This window comes from Neoarius graeffei, chromosome 25 (genome assembly GCF_027579695.1).
Source record: "Neoarius graeffei isolate fNeoGra1 chromosome 25, fNeoGra1.pri, whole genome shotgun sequence".
In the NCBI taxonomy this organism is placed as follows: Eukaryota; Metazoa; Chordata; class Actinopteri; order Siluriformes; family Ariidae; genus Neoarius; species Neoarius graeffei.
Genome location: NC_083593.1, coordinates 14,307,292 through 14,332,792, shown reverse-complemented (window position 1 = coordinate 14,332,792; position 25,501 = coordinate 14,307,292). Strand labels below are relative to the sequence as shown.

The following is a 25,501-nucleotide window of genomic DNA, read 5'->3' as shown; positions in this document are numbered from 1 at the left end:
TTAGAGCCTGGGTGAAAGGAAAGCGTGAACTTGAAGCGAGAAAAGAAGAGACCATTGGGCCTGACGAGAATTGAGGTGCTTGGCAGTCCTGAGGTATTCGAGGTTCTTGTAATCTGTCCATACGATGAAGGGAAGGACTGACCCCTCCAACCAATGTCTCCATTCTTCCAAGGCCAGTTTAACAGCCAACAGTTCCCTATTGCCAACATCGTAGTTTCTCTCAGAGGGGGAAAGCCGATGAGAGAAGAAGGAGCAAGGATGAAGCTTGTTGTCACTAGCCGATCTTTGAGACAATATGGCCCCGACCCCTGACTCTGAAGCATCGACCTCAACCACGAACTGCCGGGACAGATATGGAATGGTGAGTATAGGTGCTGACGTGAACCTTCGTTTGAGCTCAGAGAACGCCTTCTTGGCCCCTTCCCCCCAGCTCAAAGGGACCTTGGTGGAAGTTAGAGCCGTGAGGGACCCAGCCCCCATACTAAAGATCCTGATGAATCGCCTGTAGAAATTCGCAAACAGAAGAAATGACTGGAGTTCTCACTGAGAGGACGGGGTGGGCCAGTCAGCAGCTGCCTTGAGTTTCAGGGGGTCCATCTGAATCTGTGCGGGGGAGATAATGAAACCCAGAAAGGAGACAGAACTTCTATGGAACTCACATTTCTCAGCCTTAACAAAGAGTTTATTTTCCAGGAGTCATTGAAGGACCTGCCTGACGTGGATGTAACGTTCATCAAGGGAGCGGGAAAAATTAATATGTTGTCCAGATAAACAAAAACAAAAAAGGTTAAGGTAGACCCTCAGGACATCATTAACGAGGGCCTGGAAAACCGCGGGAGCATTAGTCAGGCCGAACAGAACCACAAGATATTCGTCGTGGCCCGTGGGGGTGTTGAATGCCATCTTCCATTTGTCCCCTTCTCTGATCCTCACAAGGTGGTCTAGTTTGGTGAAAATCTGGGCTCCCTGGAGTAACTCAAATGCCGTAGATGTGAGAGGTTGGGGGTAACGGTTCTTGATGATGATGTCATTTAGCCCCCAGTAATCACTACAAGAGTGCAAGGATTTCTCCTTCTCCACAAAAAAGAATCCTGCCCCTGCAGGAGAAGAGGAGGGACGAATAATTCCATCTGCTAAGGACTCGGTGATGTACTTATGCATGGTTTGCCTTTCAGAAGGAGAGAGGGAGTAAAGTCGCCCCTTACGTGATGCAGGCCCAGGGAGAAGGTCAATTCCACAGTCATTGGGCTTATGGGGAGGAAGGGAAATAGCTTGAGACTTGCTAAACACAAGTTTTAAGTCATTATACTCAGGAGGCACGTTAGAGAGGTCAGAATATTCACCAATGGTGGGCTGGAGCAGCTCGGCGTAAGTGAGGGCAGATCTCAGGCATGACCATAAACAGAATTGACTCCATCCAAAAATGGTGTTAGTCCGGTTGACATGGGGGTTATGTAGAGTTAGCCAGGGCAGACTAAGTACTATGGGCACATGGGGATTGCTCATGACAAAAAACTGGATTGTTGCTAGAAATTCTTATGGTGACCGGGGCTGTTTTATGGGTGATAGTGGTCAGACCAGTATCATTAAGGGTCAGGACAGTGAGGGATGGGTTCAGAGCCAGTAGTGGAATCCACAGGTGCTTGGCGGTGGTCGAGCAGATTAGGTTTCTGTCAGTCCCTGAATCAATGAGTGCCTGGAGGTCATGGGGCTGATTGCCATAGATAATGACCACTGGGAGTAGCAGTCGATCTGTAGGGGGCTGATTCTGGACATTGCCCACCACGGCCCCTAAACTCACTGGTGGGCTCTTCCTTTTAAAGGGGCAAGATTGGCAGAAATGCCCCAGCTGTCCACAATAAAAACATGCCCTCAGATCCCGACGGCGCTGTCGTTCCTCAGGTGAGATGCGGACTGGGTCTATCTGCATTGGCTCAACGGAAGGAATGGGAGGCTTAGGGGGAGCAAGACTAGTCAGAGTTCTCTCTTTCACCCACTGTCTGATCCGGGAGTCAATACGACTGGCGAGGTCCATGAGAACGGGGAGATCAGGCGGCAGTTCTCGCGAGACCAGCTCATCCTTGATGGAGTCTGACAGCCCGTTCAAAAATGCGTCAAACAAGGCAATCTCATTCCAGCCACAAGATGCCGCCAAGGTGCGAAACTCAATCGCATAGTCAAAAGCAGACCGGGCACCCTGCCGCAGTCCCATGATTTCTCTTGTTGCCTCTCTGCCAGACAGAGAGCGATCAAAGGTTCACCTCATCTCCTCTGTGAAATCCTTGAAGCTGGCGCAGCATGGTGCATTGGCGTCCCACATAGCTGTTCCCCACTCTCTAGCTTTCCCAGTGAGGAGAGTGAGGTGTAGGCCACTCAGGAACGCTGTGTAGGGAAAGCCAGTGGTTGAAGCTCAAGGGTTAGTGAGCATTGAGATAAAAATTATCTGCAGGTACCTGGTTCTCCGTCGTATGGCTGTGGGGTGGGAAGTCTTGGCTCTCTGAAGAGGGCTGGAGCAGGAGCTGGAGGAGCGGTAGGTGGAGGGGGTTGTGTAGGAGCAGACGTTACTTGAAGCTGTTGTAGCTGAGTGGCAAGAAGATTGAGAGTGTCAGATTTTGATTCACCTGTTGGATGTCCTGTTGGTGGGTCCCAAGGAGAGCTCCCTGTCTCTGCACCGCTGCTCTTAGCTGGGCGAAATCTGCTGGGTCCATGTTGGCCAGATTGTGTTGTCAGAAATGGTGAGCTGAGGTGAAGTGAGGACCCAAGAGCAGATTCAAGAGAGGCAGTGTACAGAGGAAAACTTCTTTAATGAAGTAGAGGGCACATGTACAGTAGGGCTCAGGCAAAAAAATCAGTGGTCAAAAAACGGGCCAGGAGGTCAAAAACACAGAGGAGCAGGTAGGCATGGTCAGGGACAAAAACAGGACAGAAAAATCTTAACAAAAATCGAAGAACACAGGGACAAAGGAAATTCAGGCAGAGGAAGCAAAAACACAATCCAAAGGAACAGGCAGGTAAAATAGGGGCAAAAAACTGGACAGAAGACTAGACAAAAAAACAAGAAACAATTCAGGCAGGGGGAATCAAGAAAACACAATACCAAAAGGTTGTAGCGAGGCGAGGAAAGTCTACGAGAGACGGTCTGGCAACTGGAGTAGCTCCAAACAGTTCTTAAGAAGGCCCTGGCTGATGGGAGAGGAGTGGTAGCAGGTGTGGGAGTGCCGCTTCAGGGAGAATGGCCTTCAGCAGGGCAGGACTGAATTCCTGTCCAGGATCCGGCCTGGACCTGGCATGCAAGTCCCACAACCTCAGGCATGGATGGACTGGACCAGACTGTGACAAGGCCATGACTTATTCATAATGCTCAAAATTAAATCAATTTAATTAAATTAACCCAGTAACGTATTTACATTAATTAATTTAGTACAGACCATTTAAGTAAGTTTTGTGTAAAAAGCACAGATTTGTTCTTGCCACATTTAATAAGCCACTGAATCATTTTTAGTGTTTGTTAATAATGAAATAAATGAAGTGAAATTAAATTTATTTAAAAAACAACCAAACTAGTGTTAAACAGAAAAATACTGAAGCTTCAAATAATATTTAAATTGTTTTATTTTACATTACTGTGATGTCAAAATGACCAAATTTCCCACAAGCATAACAAAATGAATATACTGTATCATTAAAAAAAAAGTCAAAGAGAAAAGGCAATGAATATACTCCGTGGTCACTTTATCAGGTAACTGTATCATATAAATCACTTTGGACATGAACAGACTCTATAGCCATCGGTCCCACTTGTCAGCCCCCTCTAGCCAGGGTTCAATGGACACTTTATTAGACACAGCAATCTTATTAGTCTCACAGTGCCCTCATGAGGCAATGATAAAGGCACCACAGGTCAAAAAGTTAAAGAATGTTATAAACCTGTAGAGTCATTTTTACAAGAAAATTTGGGAAATATAACAAATGCAAATTATATTATAATAATGATATTAAACAATTTATAAGTAACAAGTGACTGTACTTTTCAACAGCTCATATGTAATAATGGAGGAACTAAGCAGGAAAGAATGAGTAGTTCTTAATTAAATTTCATCTCATTCCTTTTAAATACTAAGAAGTACAAATTAATTTTTCAGTATGTATAGTTGTAGGATTTCATTATGAACTAAGCAGTAATTAATGAGTCTTACATTTCTCGCACAGAACTAGAGAACTATGGCTTTTTTATAATAACAGCTACTGATTGATTGCGAATCACACTGACATTGATCCCCAGTAGCACAATCCTGATTGGTTAATGCTGTTTCTCACCATAACAGCTGGTAAGCAATAAAATAAAATGAAGGGATGCATTTCTTTGAAATCTGGGGACCCTGATGGTGCTTTAAGTTAGGCTAACACCCCCCACCCTGTCATGCATGACAGTAAGTAATTATCATGTTCTTCCTGTTGATGTTGTTTCTCTCAAAATTGGTCACCTGCCGCTTCCAATCCCATAACCAACTCTGCTTGTAATATGACAGTTACCAACCTAGAAGGATAAAGGCTGACACATGCTTAATTTGAGACAGGTGAAGTCAACCGACTTTATCTTTTCACGTTGCCTCACAGGGTAGAGTAACACACTCAGATGTAAGCACCATCTACTCGCTTTTACATATCCGGAGATGCCCACAACTGGTTAGTGTCACTGTGATTGACAGGGCAGAGAGAGTGTGCTGTCTTCTAACCCACAGAGCGCAGCCAATTGTGTTTGGACTCCAGGCCATAAATGGCTTGGAATTCAAACTTGTCATCTCCCAGTGATTGGGTAAAAACTTGTCGTCATGCCGTTTGGTAGCTTTTAAAATGATACTCTCTCATTTTTTTAAATTTATTAAATAAGAAGCTATTTTGGAAAAGAAAAATCGAAAATGAGAAAGAATAATTAAGGAATAGTTACAGATAAACTGACTGTAACTACTATATTGGAGACTCCATAGACCTAATCACTTTAATTAGACTTTTGTAACACAGAATATTTGTACTTGTGTTACAATAGATTCTAAAAGCTCAAGTCATTTTCTCCAAGAGCATCTGCACTTGTTTAAAGTGCCATTAGCATTTGAGTCATAAGAAACTGCAGGTGTTTAAACACTTGCCTGGGCCTGTAGATTATAGAGGTATGATCATGGTATTAGAAATAATCATAATATCATATACTCAGTGGGGTCCAATTATCTTAGTTTTGCACATGTGATTTTCATAAAATACTTGCACTGTTTTCACCTTAACCTCTTTTAAGATACATCATGGAACTGGGGGCACAAAAGTTCATCCAGTTATCTCTGTACATTGATGGCATGAGAACCTCAACTAGATTAATTATATCTCAATGCAATTTCTCTCCTTTCAGGTATGAACCATCTGAGATTTCTCTGCAAATCAGTATCAGCTTAGTGCATCCACAACTTGAGCCTAAATATGACGCTAAGGTTTCTCATCTTTAGGTAAATACCATACACTGCCATGCATTTGGAAAAAAAATTTTATTTGGCTTTTAAATATAACAATAAATTAGAGTGATGACATCAACACAACCTTTGTAATAAATAAATTAAATAAAGTTAAATAAAACACAACTCATACAGAGGTGATTTTAAAACCACAAACAAGCACAGATATCTCCAAAAATAAAAATGTTTTAAATAAAAATACATAATTCTGAACTGATCTTGTGATTATCGCAAAACCACAAACAAGCACAGAACAGTTAGATACCTCAAGCTGAGATATAATTAAACATAAAATGAGCGTCCAGATTTACACTTGTACCTAGTACATACTTTCTGGAAACTGGTTTTCTGAATCAGATCTCATTCTGAGAGACTACTTTCTCATCATGGAGTGTGAACAGCTGGAGGGGAGTGGGTTGCTGTTGACACATTTGCACTGGCTTAAAGTCGTCCCTTGAGGTGGTGATGAACCAGCCCGGGTATTTGACCGACTCGAAGGTGTTAAGGGAGTCACCACTGCCGTTTCTGAAGAAAAGGAAGCGCTCCATGCCATCATTCTCCTTGATGGACTTCAGGCTCTGCTTGTCTTTTACCTCCTACAAAAGAATTCATCCATTACTTCTATAATAATATGTAAATATCATGCTTGAAACATCCTTTTATGAAAGATGTACATTTTATTCACATCACACCACATTCACTCTCCACTGTAACTGAATACATTCACATCTATTAAATATTTGCTACGTTCCATATGACATTTCTTGTTTGTGAGTAAAAAAAACTGTGTGCCAAGTCACTAACTCTAAATCATCCAGTGGATTTGTCAGATGAGTATGTTTACATACCTCGATGCCTAGAAGAGGAGTTCCATTGTCCAGCGTGCATGAGAGAAAGAGGTTGGTCTTTACAATCCCCAAACATACAGGCTGGCCTTTTGTGTTTGCTGTGCAGTTTGGTGGAGCGAAGGACGAGAGGTTGAACCATGCTGTTGAAAATAATGGACTTTGGTTAAATGTCAGTAGAGCTTAGAGGGTTATACAATATACAATCAAGGCAAAAGGAAGCAGTGATAAAGAATTAGACTAAAAATATATGATGGTTGAGAAATGACAGTGACAAGTCAGGACTTAAATTGAACCAAAACTCTGTACGGTGCAATAGAATGAAGTTATCCGCAGATGGATAGAAGATGGATAGAAGACAGGAGAGACGGCAGGAATTATAAATATTGGCAGATTGCAAAGGCAATTGGGAGAAAATGCAGCAAACTGAAGCTACAGTTGTGTTAAAATAATGATTAAGGTTCTAAGCTAATGATAGGAATTGACAAAATTGACAGCTGGGCACCTGAATAAGGTATTTATCCATCCACTGTGCTCTATGCTTTTAGGAATTTTGCCACAGACTTTCGAACCAAATAAATTCCTATGAACTGTTAGTAGTAACAGTGGTTTGCATGGGAAGTTTACCTTTATTTGACTCTTGTCCAGCCTTCAGAGTGATGGCCAGCAGAATAGAAGTCTCTTCCCTCTGCACCAAGGTCTTTTTAGACTTGTCATATAAAGTGCATTGCACAACCTTGTCCTGCATGCTGTAACTCTTGGATTGACTGCACTTCAAGTTGATCGTCATGCTCTCTGTGTGAGGAAGATGGGAGTGTGTCAGTGTTTATGAAATCAGCTTCATCTCACACCACAGCAAAGTAAGAATATATGCATAGACATTGAGATATAATGTTTTAAACCGCACCTTCAATTACATTCTCCATGAAGATATTGAAGAGCTCCTGGTCAGTGAACTCAGTGGACTGAACACTTTGAGTGTGCTTCAGCCTCTGCAGAGCGATTATTACATTAGCAACGCTGCGCATGCTAAGAGGCTCCTTGGTGACCTCGATACGGAGTCCTTCGTGAAGGTCGCATCTGCTACTCTGTGACACACCAGAGTCCACAGTCAGCTCAGGTTTTGATATAATGAAAAGAAACGAGCTGTGTTGAGGTGAGGTGAGGCTTAACTAATGTGACTTACCATGGCCAAAGGATCAGAGCAGTCCAGCTCGTCAAAGTTCGTGTCATCTGAACCAAATTCACAGTCATTGTCCAAGTAGCTGTTAAAAGGGAGTGAATTCATGAGTGTGTTTATTTTTTGATTTAGCATCCAGAAACTCTCGAATTGTCTCTAAGCCCTAATTGTATTGCTGACTGCACAAGAATAAAAACAATATGAAATAATAATATTAAGTATTGTGATGCAGAGCAGCAACAAAATCATTATGATCCTGATCCTGATAAGACATTGTTAACTTTGAACAGTCTTTGTCTACCAGCATCAGACTGGAATCATTTCTAATCTCATCAACAGAAACAAATATGCTTTGCTAGTTGGAAAATGTCCAAACATGTGGAGAGTTATGTACATTCTTGCTAATGCTTTAACTACTCAATTCGGGAGCTTCATCATTCGGATGTCTTTCTATTACTGGACATTCACAATGACTGAACACCTTCACAGACTGGGTCTTAGTGTTATTCTCAGATTATTCTAAGATTCTAACAGTGTTAGGGTTAAATGAAATTCTATAACACTAATGTCACTAGACGTTACTTCCATGACTGCATAGTGTTATTTTATTCATTGCGTCCAAAATAAGGCTTACCTTTCCAGCATTAACAAATCTTTGTCAGCCATTTCTAAAAAGAAAAAGAGCAAAGTTGAATGTTACTTTTCATTTTAATCAGTCAATTATTTAATGAATGAATCAATCAATCAGTCAGTCAGAAATTCATCCTGCAAATTTCAGATTTTCACACATGCATATAAAACGACAGAATACGTACCAGTGGTTAATGAGATTGGATTAGAAATTGCGATTTGAAGTTGTCCTTGTGAGACTCTCTGTTTCTTGCTGTTGAACTGCTTGTGAGTGCAATTATGTGCTTGTGCTGCTGTATTTATGAGCGCTGGCTGGGAAATTCACTCAAGCGGAAGTTGACGTCACTGTCGTTCAGGACCAGATTTCGCAACCAGTTAATGATGTAAACTTTGGGACTGTTAAGAATGTCAAATGAAGTTTTAAGTTCTTCTTCCTCCTCTTCCTCCTCTTCTTCGTCTTTTTGGCTGCTCCCATTATGGGTCACCACAGCGGATCTCTTCCATATATTTGATTTAGCATAGGTTTTACACCGAATTCCCTTCCTGACGCAACCCTCCCCAGTCTATCCAGGGTTGGGACCGACACTAAGTATCCACTGGCTTGTGCAGCCCCAGTGGCTGGGTATTAAATGAAGTTTTAAGATAAATTTCATAAATATCTAAATGTAAATGACAGTATAAGCTAGCTAATTCCTTCTTCCTGGCCAGGTATGTTGTCACTAAAAGAAAATGACAAGAGGAAGAACATCCAAGCACAAAGAGACAACAAAAGTTCTGAAATTACAGTGAAGTGTATTTTTTGGAGGAAATTTCTAATGAAAGCATGAAGCCAGCTTTCTTCAGAAGACATTTGAAAACATAACATGGAAACCTGGCCACACAACTAGCTATATGTTTCACGGTAAATTTGCATAACCTGATAAATAAATTATAAATAAATAAATAAATAAATAAATAAATAAATAAATGAAGTTACCCTGCTTGAAATCTCAGGGTACTTAAGGCAAATAATGCAGACTGAAAGGGTTCAGGTGCAAAAGCAGGTTGTGAATAATAATAATAATAATAATTATTATTATTATTATGATTATTATTATTATAATAAGAGAAGAAGAAGAATGAAAACTAGGCACTGCATCACTAATAAAACACAATAAATACTGGAGTGAGATTTACTCAAGAAAAGTGTGGTAATTTCCACACAAATGTTAGTAAATTTAAATGACCATATTTTAAAGTAAGGTTGACATGTCACTCACTCAAGTGTATCTAAATTTAAACAGCAATTTTGTTTTATGTCACTTTGATGTAAATTTTACTCAAGCCTATTTATTTCATACAAGAGAACTTAAATGAATTATGCAAATCTCAACATCTAATTTCGCAAATCAGATCATTAATCATTAATCATCATTAAACTTAATGGCCATTAACACCATAAAATGTTCCAGCAAGTGGTATAACTCTAATGGATGTGTATGGCCTTACATGAGCTTTAATAAAGACTGAACTGGCAGAACCCTACATGATTACGTAACCAGCTTGTCTGTGTACAACTGACTGAGAAGAACAGGGTGAATCATGAAAACTTTACAGAGATACATGATCTTTCAAAACATTTCATCGGCTTATTACAGTACAGGCATTGAGCAGATGCTCTTATCCAGGGCAACGTGCAACATACCCAGAGCAGCCTGGGGAGCAGTTGGGGGTTGGGTACCTTGCTCAAGGGCATTTCAGCCATTCCTGTTGGTTGAGGGAATCGAACCAGCAACCTTTTGGTCTCAAAGCTGCTTCTCTAACCATTAGGCCTGTCAGAAACGGCGAGCCGAGGTGAAGTGAGGACCCAAGAGCAGACTCAAGAGAGGCAGTGTACAGAGGAAAGCTTCTTTAATGAAGTAGAGGGCACAGGTACAGTAGGGCTCAGGCAAAAATCGGTGGTCAAGAAAACAGGCCAGGAGGTTAAAAACACAGGAGGAGCAGGTAGGCACGGTTAGGGACAACGGCAGGACAGAAACATTTTAACAAAAATTGAAGAACACAGGGACAAGGGAAATCCAGGCAGAAGAAGCAAAAACACAATCCAAAGGAACAGGCAGGGGCAAAAAACTGGACAGAAGACTAAACAAAATACAAGGAACAATTCAGGAGGGGGAATCAAGGAGACACAATACCAAAGGGTTGTACTGAGGCGAGGAAAGTTTACAAGAGACAGTCTGGCAACTGGAGTAGCTCCAAACAGTTCTTAAGAAGGCCCTGGCTGATGGGATGAGGAGTGGTAGCAGGTGTGGGAGTGCCACACAGGGAAAATGGCCTTCAGCAGGGCAGGACTGAATTCCTGCCCAGGATCCGGCCTGGAGCCAGCATGGAAGTCCCACAACCTCAGGCATGGATGGACTGGACCGGACTGTGACAGTACCCCCCCCCCTCAACGGGTGCCTCCAGGTGCCTTAGGAAGTGCCTCGGGGTGTTGTTGTTGGAAGTCCATGAGGAGGGTGGGATCCATGATGAACCTGGCAGGAACCCAGCTCCTCTCCTCAGGACCATACCCCTCCCAATCACCCAGGTACTGGAGTCCTCTGGCTCGGTGTCCTACCTTCAGCAACCTTCTGACCGTGAAGACCTCACCACCATCTGTGAACCTGGGAGGAGGAGGGGGTTTGGAGGGTGGGGATAGGGAACTTTAGACCAGGGGTTTGACTTGGGAGACATGGAAAGTTGGGTGAATACGGTGCATGGTTACGGGCAGACACAGTCTTACAGAGCAGGGATTAATTACCTTGGAGACAGGGAAAGGTCCTATGAACCTGGAAGACAATTTGTGGGAGACCGTCTTGAAGGGCAGGTGGCGAGTGGAGAGCATTACTCGCTGCCACACCTGATAGATGGGAGCTGCCAAGCGGTGTTTGTCGGCTTGCTCTTTAAACATCTTGACAGAATGTAGAAGCTTTTTCCTGGTCAATGCCCATGTTCTCCTGCACCGGTGCACAAATACCTGGGCAGAGGGCACGGCGACTTTTTCTTGGATGGGGAAGAGTGGTGGCTGGTAACCCAGAGAGCACTGGAAGGGGGAAAGACCTGTAGCAGAGGTGGGTAAGGAGTTGTGAGCGTACCAAGGAAGGGTCTTGCTCCACGAGGCAGCATCCTTGGACACCATGCACCTGAGAGCCACTTACAGCTCCTGGTTGGCCCATTCCGTCTGCCCACTGGTCTGAGGGTAAAAACCTGAAGACAGACTGCGAGAAGCACCAATGAGTTTACAGAAGGCCTTCCAGAATTAAGCAGAGAACTGGGGTCCGTGGTCTGATACGATGTCTGAGGGGAGTCCGTGTAGAAGGAAAACATGGAGTATCAGCAATTCGGTGGTCTCCTTGACAGTGGGAAGCTTGGGCAGAGGGATAAAATGAACAGCTTTAGAAAAACGGTCAACAATAGTGAGGATACAAGTATTGCCACCTGAATTAGGGAGTCCCGTGATGAAATCCAGGGCTGTGTGTGACCAGGGCCGGTGGGGAACAGGAAGGGGTCTCAGTAGGCCGGCAGGGGGTCTGTTGCCAGTCTTGTTCCTGACGCAGATGTCGCACCTGCCATAAACCTCTGGATGTCCTCCTTGATGGATGGCCACCAAAAGCATTGTTGGATGAGTGCCAGAGTCTGGGCTGCTCCTGGGTGGCACGCCATTCTGGAACCATGACCCCACTGCAACACCTGTGCCCGCACGGAAACAGGAACAAAAAGAAGGTTAGGAGGTGCATCACTGGGCCCTGGGTCCTGCTCATGGGGCTTGTGGACCAAGGTTTCCACCTCTAACAGAGTGGCCCCACCAGGCACCGTGGACGAAGGATGGTCTCGGGGGAGGTCGATTCCTCCTGGAGGGGAGAAAACATTCTGGACAAGGCATCGGGCTTACCATTCTTAGAGCCTGGGTGAAAGGAAAGCGTGAACTTGAAGCGAGAAAAGAAGAGACCATTGGGCCTGACGAGAATTGAGGTGCTTGGCAGTCCTGAGGTATTCGAGGTTCTTGTAATCTGTCCATACGATGAAGGGAAGGACTGACCCCTCCAACCAATGTCTCCATTCTTCCAAGGCCAGTTTAACAGCCAACAGTTCCCTATTGCCAACATCGTAGTTTCTCTCAGAGGGGGAAAGCCGATGAGAGAAGAAGGAGCAAGGATGAAGCTTGTTGTCACTAGCCGATCTTTGAGACAATATGGCCCCGACCCCTGACTCTGAAGCATCGACCTCAACCACGAACTGCCGGGACAGATATGGAATGGTGAGTATAGGTGCTGACGTGAACCTTCGTTTGAGCTCAGAGAACGCCTTCTTGGCCCCTTCCCCCCAGCTCAAAGGGACCTTGGTGGAAGTTAGAGCCGTGAGGGACCCAGCCCCCATACTAAAGATCCTGATGAATCGCCTGTAGAAATTCGCAAACAGAAGAAATGACTGGAGTTCTCACTGAGAGGACGGGGTGGGCCAGTCAGCAGCTGCCTTGAGTTTCAGGGGGTCCATCTGAATCTGTGCGGGGGAGATAATGAAACCCAGAAAGGAGACAGAACTTCTATGGAACTCACATTTCTCAGCCTTAACAAGGAGTTTATTTTCCAGGAGTCATTGAAGGACCTGCCTGACGTGGATGTAACGTTCATCAAGGGAGCGGGAAAAATTAATATGTTGTCCAGATAAACAAAAACAAAAAAGGTTAAGGTAGACCCTCAGGACATCATTAACGAGGGCCTGGAAAACCGCGGGAGCATTAGTCAGGCCAAACAGAACCACAAGATATTCGTCGTGGCCCGTGGGGGTGTTGAATGCCATCTTCCATTTGTCCCCTTCTCTGATCCTCACAAGGTGGTCTAGTTTGGTGAAAATCTGGGCTCCCTGGAGTAACTCAAATGCCGTAGATGTGAGAGGTTGGGGGTAACGGTTCTTGATGGTGATGTCATTTAGCCCCCAGTAATCACTACAAGAGTGCAAGGATTTCTCCTTCTCCACAAAAAAGAATCCTGCCCCTGCAGGAGAAGAGGAGGGACGAATAATTCCAGCTGCTAAGGACTCGGTGATGTACTTATGCATGGTTTGCCTTTCAGAAGGAGAGAGGGAGTAAAGTCGCCCCTTACGTGATGCAGTCCCAGGGAGAAGGTCAATTCCACAGTCATTGGGCTTATGGGGAGGAAGGGAAATAGCTTGAGACTTGCTAAACACAAGTTTTAAGTCATTATACTCAGGAGGCACGTTAGAGAGGTCAGAATATTCACCAATGGTGGGCTGGAGCAGCTCGGCGTAAGTGAGGGCAGATCTCAGGCATGACCATAAACAGAATTGACTCCATCCTAAAATGGTGTTAGTCCGGTTGACATGGGGGTTATGTAGAGTTAGCCAGGGCAGACTAAGAACTATGGGCACATGGGGATTGCTCATGACAAAAAACTGGATGGTTGCTAGAAATTCTTATGGTGACCGGGGCTGTTTTATGGGTGATAGTGGTCAGACCAGTATCATTCAGGGTCAGGACAGTGAGGGATGGGTTCAGAGCCAGTAGTGGAATCCACAGGCGCTTGGCGGTGGTCGAGCAGATTAGGTTTCTGTCAGTCCCTGAATCAATGAGTGCCTGGAGGTCATGGGGCTGATTGCCATAGATAATGACCACTGGGAGTAGCAGTCGATCTGTAGGGGGCTGATTCTGGACATTGCCCACCACGGCCCCTAAACTCACTGGTGGGCTCTTCCTTTTAAAGGGGCAAGATTGGCAGAAATGCCCCAGCTGTCCACAATAAAAACATGCCCTCAGATCCCGACGGCGCTGTCGTTCCTCAGGTGAGATGCGGACTGGGTCTATCTGCATTGGCTCAACGGAAGGAATGGGAGGCTTAGGGGGAGCAAGACTAGTCAGAGTTCTCTCTTTCACCCGCTGTCTGATCCGGGAGTCAATACGACTGGCGAGGTCCATGAGAACGGGGAGATCAGGCGGCAGTTCTCGCGAGACCAGCTCATCCTTGATGGAGTCTGACAGCCCGTTCAAAAATGCGTCAAACAAGGCAATCTCATTCCAGCCACAAGATGCCGCCAAGGTGCGAAACTCAATCGCATAGTCAAAAGCAGACCGGGCACCCTGCCGCAGTCCCATGATTTCTCTTGTTGCCTCTCTGCCAGACAGAGAGCGATCAAAGGTTCACCTCATCTCCTCTGTGAAATCCTTGAAGCTGGCGCAGCATGGTGCATTGGCGTCCCACATAGCTGTTCCCCACTCTCTAGCTTTCCCAGTGAGGAGAGTGAGGTGTAGGCCACTCAGGAACGCTGTGTAGGGAAAGCCAGTGGTTGAAGCTCAAGGGTTAGTGAGCATTGAGATAAAAATTATCTGCAGGTACCTGGTTCTCCGTCGTATGGCTGTGGGGTGGGAAGTCTTGGCTCTCTGAAGAGGGCTGGAGCAGGAGCTGGAGGAGCGGTAGGTGGAGGGGGTTGTGTAGGAGCAGACGTTACTTGAAGCTGTTGTAGCTGAGTGGCAAGAAGATTGAGAGTGTCAGATTTTGATTCACCTGTTGGATGTCCTGTTGGTGGGTCCCAAGGAGAGCTCCCTGTCTCTGCACCGCTGCTCTTAGCTGGGCGAAATCTGCTGGGTCCATGTTGGCCAGATTGTGTTGTCAGAAATGGTGAGCTGAGGTGAAGTGAGGACCCAAGAGCAGACTCAAGAGAGGCAGTGTACAGAGGAAAGCTTCTTTAATGAAGTAGAGGGCACATGTACAGTAGGGCTCAGGCAAAAAAATCAGTGGTCAAAAAACGGGCCAGGAGGTCAAAAACACAGAGGAGCAGGTAGGCATGGTCAGGGACAAAAACAGGACAGAAAAATCTTAACAAAAATCGAAGAACACAGGGACAAAGGAAATTCAGGCAGAGGAAGCAAAAACACAATCCAAAGGAACAGGCAGGTAAAATAGGGGCAAAAAACTGGACAGAAGACTAGACAAAAAAACAAGAAACAATTCAGGCAGGGGGAATCAAGAAAACACAATACCAAAGGGTTGTAGCGAGGCGAGGAAAGTCTACGAGAGACGGTCTGGCAACTGGAGTAGCTCCAAACAGTTCTTAAGAAGGCTCTGGCTGATGGGAGAGGAGTGGTAGCAGGTGTGGGAGTGCCGCTTCAGGGAGAATGGCCTTCAGCAGGGCAGGACTGAATTCCTGTCCAGGATCCGGCCTGGACCTGGCATGCAAGTCCCACAACCTCAGGCATGGATGGACTGGACCAGACTGTGACAAGGCCATGACTTATTCATAATGCTCAAAATTAAATCAATTTAATTAAATTAACCCAGTAACGTATTTACATTAATTAATTTAGTACAGACCATTTAAGTAAGTTTTGTGTAAAAAGCACAGATTTGTTCTTGCCACATTTAATAAGCCACTGAATCATTTTTAGTGTTTGTTAATAATGAAATAAATGAAGTGAAATTAAATTTATTTAAAAAACAACCAAACTAGTGTTAAACAGAAAAATACTGAAGCTTCAAATAATATTTAAATTGTTTTATTTTACATTACTGTGATGTCAAAATGACCAAATTTCCCACAAGCATAACAAAATGAATATACTGTATCATTAAAAAAAAAGTCAAAGAGAAAAGGCAATGAATATACTCCGTGGTCACTTTATCAGGTAACTGTATCATATAAATCACTTTGGACATGAACAGACTCTATAGCCATCGGTCCCACTTGTCAGCCCCCTCTAGCCAGGGTTCAATGGACACTTTATTAGACACAGCAATCTTATTAGTCTCACAGTGCCCTCATGAGGCAATGATAAAGGCACCACAGGTCAAAAAGTTAAAGAATGTTATAAACCTGTAGAGTCATTTTTACAAGAAAATTTGGGAAATATAACAAATGCAAATTATATTATAATAATGATATTAAACAATTTATAAGTAACAAGTGACTGTACTTTTCAACAGCTCATATGTAATAATGGAGGAACTAAGCAGGAAAGAATGAGTAGTTCTTAATTAAATTTCATCTCATTCCTTTTAAATACTAAGAAGTACAAATTAATTTTTCAGTATGTATAGTTGTAGGATTTCATTATGAACTAAGCAGTAATTAATGAGTCTTACATTTCTCGCACAGAACTAGAGAACTATGGCTTTTTTATAATAACAGCTACTGATTGATTGCGAATCACACTGACATTGATCCCCAGTAGCACAATCCTGATTGGTTAATGCTGTTTCTCACCATAACAGCTGGTAAGCAATAAAATAAAATGAAGGGATGCATTTCTTTGAAATCTGGGGACCCTGATGGTGCTTTAAGTTAGGCTAACACCCCCCACCCTGTCATGCATGACAGTAAGTAATTATCATGTTCTTCCTGTTGATGTTGTTTCTCTCAAAATTGGTCACCTGCCGCTTCCAATCCCATAACCAACTCTGCTTGTAATATGACAGTTACCAACCTAGAAGGATAAAGGCTGACACATGCTTCATTTGAGACAGGTGAAGTCAACCGACTTTATCTTTTCACGTTGCCTCACAGGGTAGAGTAACACACTCAGATGTAAGCACCATCTACTCGCTTTTACATATCCGGAGATGCCCACAACTGGTTAGTGTCACTGTGATTGACAGGGCAGAGAGAGTGTGCTGTCTTCTAACCCACAGAGCGCAGCCAATTGTGTTTGGACTCCAGGCCATAAATGGCTTGGAATTCAAACTTGTCATCTCCCAGTGATTGGGTAAAAACTTGTCGTCATGCCGTTTGGTAGCTTTTAAAATGATACTCTCTCATTTTTTTAAATTTATTAAATAAGAAGCTATTTTGGAAAAGAAAAATCGAAAATGAGAAAGAATAATTAAGGAATAGTTACAGATAAACTGACTGTAACTACTATATTGGAGACTCCATAGACCTAATCACTTTAATTAGACTTTTGTAACACAGAATATTTGTACTTGTGTTACAATAGATTCTAAAAGCTCAAGTCATTTTCTCCAAGAGCATCTGCACTTGTTTAAAGTGCCATTAGCATTTGAGTCATAAGAAACTGCAGGTGTTTAAACACTTGCCTGGGCCTGTAGATTATAGAGGTATGATCATGGTATTAGAAATAATCATAATATCATATACTCAGTGGGGTCCAATTATCTTAGTTTTGCACATGTGATTTTCATAAAATACTTGCACTGTTTTCACCTTAACCTCTTTTAAGATACATCATGGAACTGGGGGCACAAAAGTTCATCCAGTTATCTCTGTACATTGATGGCATGAGAACCTCAACTAGATTAATTATATGTCAATGCAATTTCTCTCCTTTCAGGTATGAACCATCTGAGATTTCTCTGCAAATCAGTATCAGCTTAGTGCATCCACAACTTGAGCCTAAATATGACGCTAAGGTTTCTCATCTTTAGGTAAATACCATACACTGCCATGCATTTGGAAAAAAAATTTTATTTGGCTTTTAAATATAACAATAAATTAGAGTGATGACATCAACACAACCTTTGTAATAAATAAATTAAATAAAGTTAAATAAAACACAACTCATACAGAGGTGATTTTAAAACCACAAACAAGCACAGATATCTCCAAAAATAAAAATGTTTTAAATAAAAATACATAATTCTGAACTGATCTTGTGATTATCGCAAAACCACAAACAAGCACAGAACAGTTAGATACCTCAAGCTGAGATATAATTAAACATAAAATGAGCGTCCAGATTTACACTTGTACCTAGTACATACTTTCTGGAAACTGGTTTTCTGAATCAGATCTCATTCTGAGAGACTACTTTCTCATCATGGAGTGTGAACAGCTGGAGGGGAGTGGGTTGCTGTTGAGACATTTGCACTGGCTTAAAGTCGTCCCTTGAGGTGGTGATGAACCAGCCCGGGTATTTGACCGACTCGAAGGTGTTAAGGGAGTCACCACTGCCGTTTCTGAAGAAAAGGAAGCGCTCCATGCCATCATTCTCCTTGATGGACTTCAGGCTCTGCTTGTCTTTTACCTCCTACAAAAGAATTCATCCATTACTTCTATAATAATATGTAAATATCATGCTTGAAACATCCTTTTATGAAAGATGTACATTTTATTCACATCACACCACATTCACTCTCCACTGTAACTGAATACATTCACATCTATTAAATATTTGCTACGTTCCATATGACATTTCTTGTTTGTGAGTAAAAAAAACTGTGTGCCAAGTCACTAACTCTAAATCATCCAGTGGATTTGTCAGATGAGTATGTTTACATACCTCGATGCCTAGAAGAGGAGTTCCATTGTCCAGCGTGCATGAGAGAAAGAGGTTGGTCTTTACAATCCCCAAACATACAGGCTGGCCTTTTGTGTTTGCTGTGCAGTTTGGTGGAGCGAAGGACGAGAGGTTGAACCATGCTGTTGAAAATAATGGACTTTGGTTAAATGTCAGTAGAGCTTAGAGGGTTATACAATATACAATCAAGGCAAAAGGAAGCAGTGATAAAGAATTAGACTAAAAATATATGATGGTTGAGAAATGACAGTGACAAGTCAGGACTTAAATTGAACCAAAACTCTGTACGGTGCAATAGAATGAAGTTATCCGCAGATGGATAGAAGATGGATAGAAGACAGGAGAGACGGCAGGAATTATAAATATTGGCAGATTGCAAAGGCAATTGGGAGAAAATGCAGCAAACTGAAGCTACAGTTGTGTTAAAATAATGATTAAGGTTCTAAGCTAATGATAGGAATTGACAAAATTGACAGCTGGGCACCTGAATAAGGTATTTATCCATCCACTGTGCTCTATGCTTTTAGGAATTTTGCCACAGACTTTCGAACCAAATAAATTCCTATGAACTGTTAGTAGTAACAGTGGTTTGCATGGGAAGTTTACCTTTATTTGACTCTTGTCCAGCCTTCAGAGTGATGGCCAGCAGAATAGAAGTCTCTTCCCTCTGCACCAAGGTCTTTTTAGACTTGTCATATAAAGTGCATTGCACAACCTTGTCCTGCATGCTGTAACTCTTGGATTGACTGCACTTCAAGTTGATCGTCATGCTCTCTGTGTGAGGAAGATGGGAGTGTGTCAGTGTTTATGAAATCAGCTTCATCTCACACCACAGCAAAGTAAGAATATATGCATAGACATTGAGATATAATGTTTTAAACCGCACCTTCAATTACATTCTCCATGAAGATATTGAAGAGCTCCTGGTCAGTGAACTCAGTGGACTGAACACTTTGAGTGTGCTTCAGCCTCTGCAGAGCGATTATTACATTAGCAACGCTGCGCATGCTAAGAGGCTCCTTGGTGACCTCGATACGGAGTCCTTCGTGAAGGTCGCATCTGCTACTCTGTGACACACCAGAGTCCACAGTCAGCTCAGGTTTTGATATAATGAAAAGAAACGAGCTGTGTTGAGGTGAGGTGAGGCTTAACTAATGTGACTTACCATGGCCAAAGGATCAGAGCAATCCAGCTCGTCAAAGTTCGTGTCATCTGAACCAAATTCACAGTCATTGTCCAAGTAGCTGTTAAAAGGGAGTGAATTCATGAGTGTGTTTATTTTTTGATTTAGCATCCAGAAACTCTCGAATTGTCTCTAAGCCCTAATTGTTTTGCTGACTGCACAAGAATAAAAACAATATGAAATAATAATATTAAGTATTGTGATGCAGAGCAGCAACAAAATCATTATGATCCTGATCCTGATAAGACATTGTTAACTTTGAACAGTCTTTGTCTACCAGCATCAGACTGGAATCATTTCTAATCTCATCAACAGAAACAAATATGCTTTGCTAGTTGGAAAATGTCCAAACGTGTGGAGAGTTATGTATATTCTTTGTAATGCTTTAACTACTCAATTCGGGAGCTTCATCATTCGGATGTCTTTCTATTACTGGACATTCACAATGACTGAACACTTTCACAGACTGGGTCTTAGTGTTATTCTCAGATTATTCTAAGATTCTAACAGTGTTAGGGTTAAATGAAATTCTATAACACTAATGTCACTAGACGTTACTTCCATGACTGCATAATGTTATTTTATTCATTGCTTCCAAAATAAGGCTTACCTTTCCAGCATTAACAAATCTTTGTCAGCCATTTCTAAAAAGAAAAAGAGCAAAGTTGAATGTTACTTTTCATTTTGATCAGTCAATTATTTAATGAATGAATCAATCAGTCAGTCAGTCAGAAATTCATCCTGCAAATTTCAGATTTTCACACATGCATATAAAACGACAGAATACGTACCAGTGGTTAATGAGATTGGATTAGAAATTGCGATTTGAAGTTGTCCTTGTGAGACTCTCTGTTTCTTGCTGTTGAACTGCTTGTGAGTGCAATTATGTGCTTGGGCTGCTGTATTTATGAGCGCTGGCTGGGAAATTCACTCAAGCGGAAGTTGACGTCACTGTCGTTCAGGACCAGATTTCGCAACCAGTTAATGATGTAAACTTTGGGACTATTAAGAATGTCAAATGAAGTTTTAAGTTCTTCTTCCTCCTCTTCCTCCTCTTCTTCGTCTTTTTGGCTGCTCCCATTATGGGTCACCACAGCGGATCTCTTCCATATATTTGATTTAGCATAGGTTTTACACCGAATTCCCTTCCTGACGCAACCCTCCCCAGTCTATCCAGGGTTGGGACCGACACTAAGTATCCACTGGCTTGTGCAGCCCCAGTGGCTGGGTATTAAATGAAGTTTTAAGATAAATATCTAAATGTAAATGACAGTATAAGCTAGCTAATTCCTTCTTCCTGGCCAGGTATGTTGTCACTAAAAGAAAATGACAAGAGGAAAAACATCCAAGCACAAAGAGACAACAAAAGTTCTGAAATTACAGTGAAGTGTATTTTTTGGAGGAAATTTCTAATGAAAGCATGAAGCCAGCTTTCTTCAGAAGACATTTGAAAACATAACATGGAAACCTGGCCACACAACTAGCTATATGTTTCACGGTAAATTTGCATAACCTGATAAATAAATTAAAAATAAATAAATAAATAAATAAATAAATGAATGAAGTTACCCTGCTTGAAATCTCAGGGTACTTAAGGCAAATAATGCAGACTGAAAGGGTTCAGGTGCAAAAGCAGGTTGTGACTAATAATAATAATTATTATTATTATTATGATTATTATTATTATAATAAGAGAAGAAGAAGAATGAAAACTAGGCACTGCATCACTAATAAAACACAATAAATACTGGAGTGAGATTTACTCAAGAAAAGTGTGGTAATTTCCACACAAATGTTAGTAAATTTAAATGACCATATTTTAAAGTAAGGTTGACATGTCACTCACTCAAGTGTATCTAAATTTAAACAGCAATTTTGTTTTATGTCACTTTGATGTAAATTTTACTCAAGCCTATTTATTTCATACAAGAGAACTTAAATGAATTATGCAAATCTCAACATCTAATTTCGCAAATCAGATCATTAATCATTAATCATCATTAAACTTAATGGCCATTAACACCATAAAATGTTCCAGCAAGTGGTATAACTCTAATGGATGTGTATGGCCTTACATGAGCTTTAATAAAGACTGAACTGGCAGAACCCTACATGATTACGTAACCAGCTTGTCTGTGTACAACTGACTGAGAAGAACAGGGTGAATCATGAAAACTTTACAGAGATACATGATCTTTCAAAACATTTCATCAGCTTATTACAGTACAGGCATTGAGCAGATGCTCTTATCCAGGGCAACGTGCAACATACCCAGAGCAGCCTGGGGAGCAGTTGGGGGTTGGGTACCTTGCTCAAGGGCATTTCAGCCATTCCTGTTGGTTGAGGGAATCGAACCAGCAACCTTTTGGTCTCAAAGCTGCTTCTCTAACCATTAGGCCTGTCAGAAACGGCAAGCCGAGGTGAAGTGAGGACCCAAGAGCAGACTCAAGAGAGGCAGTGTACAGAGGAAAGCTTCTTTAATGAAGTAGAGGGCACAGGTACAGTAGGGCTCAGGCAAAAATCGGTGGTCAAGAAAACAGGCCAGGAGATTAAAAACACAGGAGGAGCAGGTAGGCACAGTTAGGGACAACGGCAGGACAGAAACATTTTAACAAAAATTGAAGAACACAGGGACAAGGGAAATCCAGGCAGAAGAAGCAAAAACACAATCCAAAGGAACAGGCAGGGGCAAAAAACTGGACAGAAGACTAAACAAAATACAAGGAACAATTCAGGAGGGGGAATCAAGGAGACACAATACCAAAGGGTTGTACTGAGGCGAGGAAAGTTTACAAGAGACAGTCTGGCAACTGGAGTAGCTCCAAACAGTTCTTAAGAAGGCCCTGGCTGATGGGATGAGGAGTGGTAGCAGGTGTGGGAGTGCCGCACAGGGAAAATGGCCTTCAGCAGGGCAGGACTGAATTCCTGCCCAGGATCCGGCCTGGAGCCAGCATGGAAGTCCCACAACCTCAGGCATGGATGGACTGGACCGGACTGTGACAGTACCCCCCCCCCCCCAACGGGTGCCTCCAGGTGCCTTAGGAAGTGCCTCGGGGTGTTGTTGTTGGAAGTCCATGAGGAGGGTGGGATCCATGATGAACCTGGCAGGAACCCAGCTCCTCTCCTCAGGACCATACCCCTCCCAATCACCCAGGTACTGGAGTCCTCTGGCTCGGTGTCCTACCTTCAGCAACCTTCTGACCGTGAAGACCTCACCACCATCTGTGAACCTGGGAGGAGGAGGGGGTTTGGAGGGTGTGGATAGGGAACTTTAGACCAGGGGTTTGACTTGGGAGACATGGAAAGTTGGGTGAATACGGTGCATGGTTACGGGCAGACACAGTCTTACAGAGCAGGGATTAATTACCTTGGAGACAGGGAAAGGTCCTATGAACCTGGAAGACAATTTGTGGGAGACCGTCTTGAAGGGCAGGTGGCGAGTGGAGAGCATTACTCGCTGCCACACCTGATAGATGGGAGCTGCCAAGCGGTGTTTGTCGGCTTGCTCTTTAAACATCTTGACAGAATGTAGAAGCTTTTTCCTGGTCAATGCCCATGTTCTCCTGCACCGGTGCACAAATACCTGGGCAGAGGGCACGGCGACTTTTTCTTGGATGGGGAAGAGTGGTGGCTGGTAACCCAGAGAGCACTGGAAGGGGGAAAGACCTGTAGCAGAGGTGGGTAAGGAGTTGTGAGCGTACCAAGGAAGGGTCTTGCTCCACGAGGCAGCATCTTTGGACACCATGCACCTGAGAGCCACTTACAGCTCCTGGTTGGCCCATTCCGTCTGCCCACTGGTCTGAGGGTAAAAACCTGAAGACAGACTGCGAGAAGCACCAATGAGTTTACAGAAGGCCTTCCAGAATTAAGCAGAGAACTGGGGTCCGTGGTCTGATACGATGTCTGAGGGGAGTCCGTGTAGAAGGAAAACATGGAGTATCAGCAATTCGGTGGTCTCCTTGACAGTGGGAAGCTTGGGCAGAGGGATAAAATGAACAGCTTTAGAAAAACGGTCAACAATAGTGAGGATACAAGTATTGCCACCTGAATTAGGGAGTCCCGTGATGAAATCCAGGGCTGTGTGTGACCAGGGCCGGTGGGGAACAGGAAGGGGTCTCAGTAGGCCGGCAGGGGGTCTGTTGTCAGTCTTGTTCCTGACGCAGATGTCGCACCTGCCATAAACCTCTGGATGTCCTCCTTGATGGATGGCCACCAAAAGCATTGTTGGATGAGTGCCAGAGTCTGGGCTGCTCCTGGGTGGCACGCCATTCTGGAACCATGACCCCACTGCAACACCTGTGCCCGCACGGAAACAGGAACAAAAAGATGGTTAGGAGGTGCATCACTGGGCCCTGGGTCCTGCTCATGGGGCTTGTGGACCAAGGTTTCCACCTCTAACAGAGTGGCCCCACCAGGCACCGTGGACGAAGGATGGTCTCGGGGGAGGTTGATTCCTCCTGGAGGGGAGAAAACATTCTGGACAAGGCATCGGGCTTACCATTCTTAGAGCCTGGGTGAAAGGAAAGCGTGAACTTGAAGCGAGAAAAGAAGAGACCATTGGGCCTGACGAGAATTGAGGTGCTTGGCAGTCCTGAGGTATTCGAGGTTCTTGTAATCTGTCCATACGATGAAGGGAAGGACTGACCCCTCCAACCAATGTCTCCATTCTTCCAAGGCCAGTTTAACAGCCAACAGTTCCCTATTGCCAACATCGTAGTTTCTCTCAGAGGGGGAAAGCCGATGAGAGAAGAAGGAGCAAGGATGAAGCTTGTTGTCACTAGCCGATCTTTGAGACAATATGGCCCCGACCCCTGACTCTGAAGCATCGACCTCAACCACGAACTGCCGGGACAGATATGGAATGGTGAGTATAGGTGCTGACGTGAACCTTCGTTTGAGCTCAGAGAACGCCTTCTTGGCCCCTTCCCCCCAGCTCAAAGGGACCTTGGTGGAAGTTAGAGCCGTGAGGGACCCAGCCCCCATACTAAAGATCCTGATGAATCGCCTGTAGAAATTCGCAAACAGAAGAAATGACTGGAGTTCTCACTGAGAGGACGGGGTGGGCCAGTCAGCAGCTGCCTTGAGTTTCAGGGGGTCCATCTGAATCTGTGCGGGGGAGATAATGAAACCCAGAAAGGAGACAGAACTTCTATGGAACTCACATTTCTCAGCCTTAACAAAGAGTTTATTTTCCAGGAGTCATTGAAGGACCTGCCTGACGTGGATGTAACGTTCATCAAGGGAGCGGGAAAAATTAATATGTTGTCCAGATAAACAAAAACAAAAAAGGTTAAGGTAGACCCTCAGGACATCATTAACGAGGGCCTGGAAAACCGCGGGAGCATTAGTCAGGCCGAACAGAACCACAAGATATTCGTCGTGGCCCGTGGGGGTGTTGAATGCCATCTTCCATTTGTCCCCTTCTCTGATCCTCACAAGGTGGTCTAGTTTGGTGAAAATCTGGGCTCCCTGGAGTAACTCAAATGCCGTAGATGTGAGAGGTTGGGGGTAACGGTTCTTGATGGTGATGTCATTTAGCCCCCAGTAATCACTACAAGAGTGCAAGGATTTCTCCTTCTCCACAAAAAAGAATCCTGCCCCTGCAGGAGAAGAGGAGGGACGAATAATTCCATCTGCTAAGGACTCGGTGATGTACTTATGCATGGTTTGCCTTTCAGAAGGAGAGAGGGAGTAAAGTCGCCCCTTACGTGATGCAGTCCCAGGGAGAAGGTCAATTCCACAGTCATTGGGCTTATGGGGAGGAAGGGAAATAGCTTGAGACTTGCTAAACACAAGTTTTAAGTCATTATACTCAGGAGGCACGTTAGAGAGGTCAGAATATTCACCAATGGTGGGCTGGAGCAGCTCGGCGTAAGTGAG

At 43.6% G+C, this 25,501-nt stretch overlaps 2 protein-coding genes across 2 annotated transcripts; both read right to left on the bottom strand.

Moving 5' to 3' along the window:
- Positions 1 to 5,667: 5,667 nt before the first annotated feature.
- On the bottom strand, positions 5,668 to 8,412 carry LOC132873737 (interleukin-1 beta-like). The gene is made up of 7 exons (XM_060909535.1): positions 8,342 to 8,412; positions 8,161 to 8,194; positions 7,533 to 7,611; positions 7,254 to 7,434; positions 6,974 to 7,141; positions 6,350 to 6,489; positions 5,668 to 6,097 (listed from the first exon to the last, which is right to left on the bottom strand). The coding sequence occupies exons 2-7, from the start codon at positions 8,190 to 8,192 to the stop codon at positions 5,855 to 5,857; spliced, it is 843 nt and encodes a 280-aa protein (XP_060765518.1). The 5' UTR covers positions 8,193 to 8,194; positions 8,342 to 8,412; the 3' UTR covers positions 5,668 to 5,854.
- Positions 8,413 to 17,738: 9,326 nt separating this feature from the next.
- Positions 17,739 to 20,495, bottom strand: LOC132873725 (interleukin-1 beta-like). The gene is made up of 7 exons (XM_060909509.1): positions 20,413 to 20,495; positions 20,232 to 20,265; positions 19,604 to 19,682; positions 19,325 to 19,505; positions 19,045 to 19,212; positions 18,421 to 18,560; positions 17,739 to 18,168 (listed from the first exon to the last, which is right to left on the bottom strand). Exons 2-7 carry the CDS (start codon positions 20,261 to 20,263, stop codon positions 17,926 to 17,928), a joined length of 843 nt encoding a protein of 280 aa, XP_060765492.1. The 5' UTR covers positions 20,264 to 20,265; positions 20,413 to 20,495; the 3' UTR covers positions 17,739 to 17,925.
- Positions 20,496 to 25,501: the final 5,006 nt, after the last annotated feature.

What these genes read in the sequence shown, in the direction of transcription:
- LOC132873737 (XM_060909535.1), bottom strand. Translation starts at nt 8,192, where the DNA reads ATGGCTGACAAAGATTTGTTAATGCTGGAAAG. An exon ending in GCTCTGATCCTTTGGCCATG is followed by an intron (nt 7,435 to 7,532) that starts GTAAGTCACATT and finishes GGTGTGTCACAG; the next exon opens with AGTAGCAGATGCGACCTTCA. An exon ending in CTCCTCTTCTAGGCATCGAG is followed by an intron (nt 6,098 to 6,349) that starts GTATGTAAACAT and finishes ATTCTTTTGTAG; the next exon opens with GAGGTAAAAGACAAGCAGAG.
- LOC132873725 (XM_060909509.1), bottom strand. Translation starts at nt 20,263, where the DNA reads ATGGCTGACAAAGATTTGTTAATGCTGGAAAG. An exon ending in TGGACAAGAGTCAAATAAAG is followed by an intron (nt 18,561 to 19,044) that starts GTAAACTTCCCA and finishes TATTTTCAACAG; the next exon opens with CATGGTTCAACCTCTCGTCC. An exon ending in CTCCTCTTCTAGGCATCGAG is followed by an intron (nt 18,169 to 18,420) that starts GTATGTAAACAT and finishes ATTCTTTTGTAG; the next exon opens with GAGGTAAAAGACAAGCAGAG.